Source organism: Orycteropus afer, unplaced genomic scaffold, assembly GCF_000298275.1.
Source record: "Orycteropus afer afer isolate SDZICR_OR568_19922 unplaced genomic scaffold, OryAfe1.0 scaffold00057, whole genome shotgun sequence".
NCBI lineage: Eukaryota > Metazoa > Chordata > Mammalia > Tubulidentata > Orycteropodidae > Orycteropus > Orycteropus afer.
In genome coordinates, this window is record NW_006921644.1 from 11,595,100 (window position 1) to 11,601,400 (window position 6,301).

The 6,301-nt window shown below is 60.6% G+C and overlaps 1 protein-coding gene across 1 annotated transcript in view; it reads right to left on the minus strand.

Moving 5' to 3' along the window:
• Positions 1-202: 202 nt before the first annotated feature.
• SLC7A5 (solute carrier family 7 member 5) overlaps positions 203-6,301 on the minus strand; it is a 22,823-nt gene continuing 16,724 nt past the window's right edge. Inside the window, exons 5-10 of the mRNA XM_007939155.2 lie at positions 6,037-6,160; positions 5,607-5,710; positions 5,158-5,254; positions 3,853-4,002; positions 2,115-2,292; positions 203-258 (exon numbers count right to left, since the gene is read on the minus strand). Of these exons, the coding sequence (XP_007937346.1) occupies positions 203-258; positions 2,115-2,292; positions 3,853-4,002; positions 5,158-5,254; positions 5,607-5,710; positions 6,037-6,160 (709 nt within the window). The remainder of the gene's footprint in view (positions 259-2,114; positions 2,293-3,852; positions 4,003-5,157; positions 5,255-5,606; positions 5,711-6,036; positions 6,161-6,301) is intronic.

Here is a 6,301-nt window from a genome sequence, read left to right on the forward strand (position 1 = left end):
CACCAGCTTGTCGTCCGGGACCGACTTCGTACCAGTTCTCACAGCAGCACCGGCCGCTGGCCGTGAGTGGGGAGGTGGCGGGGTCTGGGTGCTGGCAGCACTCGGCTACACTGGGTGTTGGGGACTGAGTTGATTTTCAGGGAGCAGGTGTTTAGAATGACATCTGGGCATCTTCTGTCCTTCAGTGTCCCTGCCCTTGTGGCTATGTCTCCTGGGGGACCACCTCCATGAGCTTCTGGCAAAAGACGGTGGTGGAAACTGTGGGGGAGAGGGCCGAGTTAGTTCAGGGCCCCCCAAATGCCCCTGGGCTGGCGGTGACAGAGCTGCGGGGCTGGGCCCCCCTGTTCCTCCCTCACCCGTCCCTTGTCACCCATCCCTCCCTCACCCATCCCTCGGGGCTGGCAGTGACAGGGCTGCACAAGCTGGGCCCACCCGTCCCTCCCCCACTTGTCCTGCTCAGCCCCCAAAGCGCTAAGAGGTCAGGGATCAGGTATTTCTGTGGAACTTCCTGGTTCGCAGACAGGTAAGCCACACAAAGGGTGTCTGCAGGCATTCGTCTGCGGTCCCATCTGTGGAGCAACCATCTGTGGATACCTGTCTCTGGTCCTGTCTACAGCCCTGTCTGTGGCCCTGTCTCTGGTCCCATCTGTGGTCCTGTTTTCAGCCCTGTCTCTGGTCCCATCTGTGGAACACCTGTCTGTAGCTCTGTCCACAGCCCTGTTTCTGGTCCCATCTGTGGAACATCTGTCTGTGGCTCTGTCCGCAGCCCTGTTTCTGGTCCCATCTGTGGAACATCTGTCTGTGGCTCTGTCCGTGGCCCTGTGTCTGTCGTGGGGTTTGTTGCAGAGGAACGGTGCCCTGCGTTCTGACTTTCTAAGCCACCTGTCAGATGTGCCTGAGGGATCTGGTGAAAGGCAGGTGCCTGCTCTCTCCCCCAACCTGGCTTCAGAACCCAGGACCACATGAGACCTGCAAGGGCACCTCCCCAGGCTTCAGGTTCTTAAGCATGTCGTTGGGTGGGAGGCCTGTCTGGTGGCCCTTCCTGTGGGCCCTGCACCCCTGGGCCTTGGGGACAAGCATGGCCGTGTTGGCAGACACCCTGCTCCCGTCATCCAATGACATTCCCCGTCACCTCCTGGGCAGACTCGGGCTTGGGACTGGGGCTGTTTCCTGCTATAGGCTCATGGCAAGGATCCAAGTGGGGTGAATAGGAGCCCACAGCTCATGGCTGGAGCCAGAGTCCCCAATTGCTGGCTACAGCTTAGTCTCCAGGGGACACCTTGGGCCTCCCGCACTGTCACTACTGCCCCTAGAGAATTCAGGAGCACCCTGTTCTCATGGGAAGTGGTAGAGGCCCCCAGCACACATGCCCCTTTCTGCAGTCCGTGCACACGGACACCAGCTGGCACTTGGCCTGAAGCCACTGGGAGCCTCAGGTTGCCGTGCAGAACGCCATAGAGGCTGCTGCCATGTTTTTCAGGGTGAGACGGCTGTGTGAGCCAGGGCGGCAGGGGCAGGGCCGGAGCAGTGGGGGTAGAGTCTGGGGCTGCATGAGCCAGGGCTGGGTGTGCCAGGACAGCAGGGGCTGGGGCTGTGGGCAGGGTGGCTGCCCGGGGCCGGGGGGGAGGAACAGCTACTTGACTGAAGCAGCCTGGTTTTCTGGACTCCCTTGTTCTGGGATTGACTGGGCACCTGCTAGGAGTCTCATCAGTGAGACACAGGGCCAGTGTCACTGTCACACACACGGAGTGAACACAAGCCTCCCTGGTACCCCTGGCAGGACTCATGTGTACCCCAGGCACGAGGTGCAGGGTCTGAGGCCCTGGACAGCGTGTGGTGTGGGAGCGCAGGCCCTGGATGGCGGGTGTGTGGTGTGGGAGCGCTGGGTCTGAGGCCCTGGATGGCATGTGGTGTGGGAGTGCTGGGTCTGAGGCCCTGGACAGCGTGTGGTGTGGGAGCGCTGAGTCTGGGGCCCTGGACGGCGTGTGGTGTGGGAGCGCAGGCCCTGGACGGTGTGTGGTGTGGGAGCGCAGGGTCTGGGGCCCTGCCGGGCCGTGGTGTGCACGTTCTGAGGGCTGCCAGGCAGCGTTGCCCCATGTGGGTGAGGTACTCACAGATGCCCTGCAGCAACCACTTGGGCTTGTTCCTCCACCAGACCCCAAAGTAGTAAACAGGGAGGCCGCTGAGGATGATGGCAAACCCAATGCCACACTCCACGGGAGTCTTCCAGAAGGAGACGGCGATGAGGAAAAGGCAGGCCAAGATGAAGAACACGGGCAGTGCCAAGTTGACCTGGGGAAGCAGACAGACAGGGTTGGCCGGGCAGGGGAGCCAGGGGCATGGCAGCTACTGCTTTTTATGGCAAATACACAGTCAATGGGATACTGGCTGCTTCAACAGTCCCCACACGTGTGACTCGGCGCCACCACGTTCATGTCGCTCAACCGTCACCTTCACCTGTCCCCAAATTTTAACAGCATGCCCAGCACGGTGTCCCCGAGGCAGTGGTGACTGCCAACCCTTCTGTCTGCATTCTCAGCCCATCTGTCCCAGGGCCCAGAACCTTCCACTCGCTGTCCCCAGGCACCTCAGCCTGTCTTCATGCCCTTGCCAGACAAGCCCTTCATCTTCTGCTGTGGGACCCTCACTTCTCACTGACTGGCATCCCAGGACACCCCCGCACCTATGCCGGCAGGCTCTAAGCCTACTCAGCCCATCTGGGCCAGGGCAACAGTCCCTGTGGTTCTAAGGGCTGCTGTCTGCCAGCCCAGAAGCACTGTCCTCAGAGGACCCATTGGGCTTCCCGGACCTGCCTTGAATAAGGTCTCAGTGCACCTCCCCCTGTGGCTTCCTGAGAGTGGGACTGTCCCACTCACCACTCACCCTTAGGCAGCCACGGCGCCTGGCATGCTGTTACCCACAGCTCAAAAGCTGGGTGTGGACCAAGAACACAAACAGCCAGGGCTTCTCTGGGGACGGTGGCTAGTGCCCACATCACAGGCTGGGACATCGCCACCACCCACCCCTAGCCACCCACAGCCACCCTGAGGGGCAGCCCTGCCAGCACTGATGGGCAGACCTCGGGCCCGAGAGCAGACGCACAGGCGGGAAGCGGAGGGGCAGCACGTGTTCAAACAGCCTCCAGGTGGGCTCCCCCTCAGCTGCGGGGCTCCCTGGGGTACCCACTGTGCCCTGGCGCTGAGCCACCCTGCCAGCAGCCCCAAGACAGCCGAGCGAGGGCCGCAGGCGGTCAGCAGGCAGTGGTCAGACACCTCCTCCCACAGCGACCAGGGCGTCGCCTGGCTGAGCCCTCCTGCTTCCTTTCTGGAGAGACAAGGTGCTCATGGCCCGCTGTCCTCCAGCACGCAGTGAACAGGGACGGGAGCACTTGGCTTCCCCTGGATGCAGATGGAGCCGTGTGGCCCTCAGAAGGGGAGAAGACCCTCCCTTACACTTGGGCACAGTGTCCACTTGGCCCCTATGGCCTCACCAGCCCCTTCCCACCAGGATTCGCTCACAGACCTTACCAAGGAGCCGACCCCAGCTACCTTGACCCCTGCTGCCCCCTGCCAGTGCCAGCCTCTACCATTCTTGGTTGTGCCCTTCGAGGGAGTGCATGTGCTAGGAGGGCAGGGCCTGCTGGCCACACCTGGTCCGATAAATAGCACAGACTGAACCCATCAACTCGGTGGCTCTGCACGTCCGCCTGAGGTGTGTGCACCCAGCCATCTCGCTCAGCATGCCAGGACCCATGGGGAGCCTCTACCTCTGGCTCACAGCATGGGGGCTGAAGCTTAGAGAGGGACACTCTGGCTTCCGCACACGTCCCGTGCCACGGCCCAGCTCCCTCACCTTGATGGGCCGCTCCAGCTCGGGCTTCCTATAACGCAGCCACATCATCCCAATGATGGCCAGGGCTACACAGAGCCAGTTGAAGAAGCTAAAGAAGTTGATGACGGAGAAGATGTCATTGGAGAAGGCGTAGAGTAGGGTCATTGCGCACTGAAAGCAGAGAGACCATGGCCGGTGAGGCGGAGGGGCCAGAGGAGCGCCCACGGTGGGCGTGAGCCCACGGCTGAGCCCTGGCTGGGTGCACAGTGGGTGGGTGAGGCAGGTAGGTGGGCGGGAGTGCTCACGGTGGGGGTGAGCCCTGGGAGGGTGAGTGGGTCAGGGGCTGAGATAATGAGCTACGTAGCAACAGAGAACCAATGATCATCATACGGCCCAGAAGGGAGAGATGTGAGGTAAGTGGAATAGACGTGTGATGGGATCCCATCAAAACACCAACAGCACGTGTGTGCATCAGTGTTCATTACCACGTGTGTGTGAGCATTCAATATGTGTGTGCTTGTGAGTGTTCAACACCACACGTGCAAGCATTCAGTGTGTGCACTGATGTGTGACCATACGTGCAAGCATTCAACAAATGAGTGCGTTACATGTAAGTGTTCAACACGTGTTCACTACATGAGTGTTCAACATTTGTGTTTAATATGTGTGAGTGTTCGACACGTGTGTGTTCATTACGGGTGAATGAGTCGGGTCAGACTCCACAGCACGTAACAACAACAACATTCACATTTGTGTATGTGAGTATTCATTACCACATGCGTGGGTATCCAACACGTGTGTGCTCGTGAGCATTATTTACCAGGTATGAGTGTTCAATACGTGTGGGCACACGTGTGAAGACTCAATACTGCATGTGTGAGCACGCACCTACACACCTATAAACACACCCACCAAGCTCCAGAAAGACACCTGGCAAACCATGTGCTAGAAACTGCAGGTCTCTCAGGGAGGTGGGCATTTCCGTTTTACATGCTCCCACATGGTATGAATTTTTACAACGACCACACACGGTTTTTGGAGTTAACGTTTTTCAGAATCCTCGTGCTCTCTGGTGTTCCATGGCCCACGGCAGTACATGCAGGATATGTGGACACCCTAGTGCTAACCTGTCTGCCACACAATCTCGGTGCCCACCCATTCTCTGCTGGCCACCTCTGATCTGCAGACCAGTTCGGGCTGCGGGCCAGGCCTCCCGGAGCCTCAGGGTGTGTGAGGGAGCAGCTTGCCTGCCGCCTCCCTCAGAGTGTGGCTGTACTATGCGTGCTCCCCTGGGGACGGCGGGCAATGGGCTGGGCTGCGGCTTACCGTGAACACAAGAGACGGCATGGGGGTCAGGAGCCTCGGGTGGATCATGGAGAGGACAGAGGGCAGGTGGCCCTCCCGGGACCCCACAAAGAAGAGCCTGTGGACAGAGTGGAGTGGTGTTCAGCCCCAGTGGAGAGCCCCTAGGTGTAAAAGCCACAAGATGCCAGAGGAAGGAACAGGGTGGGGCTGGGGGCCGCTCGCAGGCGCTCAGGCTGGCTAGCGTTGGACACTGGCTTTCCTGCCACCTTTCTGCAGCAGGACCTCAGTGACCCAGCTGCGAAGGAGGAAAGCAGGGCCTCTCACCCCACTTCTCAGTCTGGGGGCCCCAGAAACCGTGCGTCTTTGGGCAGCAGGGGAAGCAAAGGCCCCTCCTTCAGCTATGCCGGTGACATGCACGCTGTGAGAGCGGAAACTGCAGGCCTGCGTCCCCGGGCACCCGGCGCTCTCACCTTGAGGACGTGAAGAGTGACCCATTGACAGACCCGAAGCAGGACAGGCCCACGAAGACAGGGATGATCCAGGACATGACTCCCAGGTGGTAGTTGCCGAAGTCCTAGGGAGACAGACGTAGGGACATGAGTCCACACACCCTGGCTGGCAGCTCCAACAGGACATGTGGGGCCAACGGGGTGCCAGGTGGCCATCAGCCTTACTCCCAGACCTCACAGCAGAGATCTCGGCCTCTGCCCCCCAACCCCCTCCCTGGGGCAGCACCTTGGAACCCCCTGGCCACACCAGGAGCTCTGGACGCTCCCTGCAAGCCCGGCCACCAGGCACGGCAGCCATCATCCTGTCCAGCCAGGCTGATTCGACACCTGAGCCCTCGCGCCAGGACAGCGCCTCCGTCTCTCCGGCCAACCCCCCAGGTCCCTGTCTCACCACAGCCACAGCCTCAGACGCCAGCATCTGCTCTGTGGACAAGGTGGTGAAGTAGGCCAGGTTGGTGAGCACGTACACCAGGGTGACAATGGGCAGGGAGATGATGATGGCCAGGGGCAAGTTCCTGGAAGGGATCAAGGGACGAAGGGCTGAGCCTCCGTCCAAGAACGCAGGTCCCCAACACGCACGGCAAGCTGCCTCAGAGCCTCCACCCGGGGACGCGGCAAACCCAGGTCCCCAACACGCACGGCAAGCTGCCTCAGAG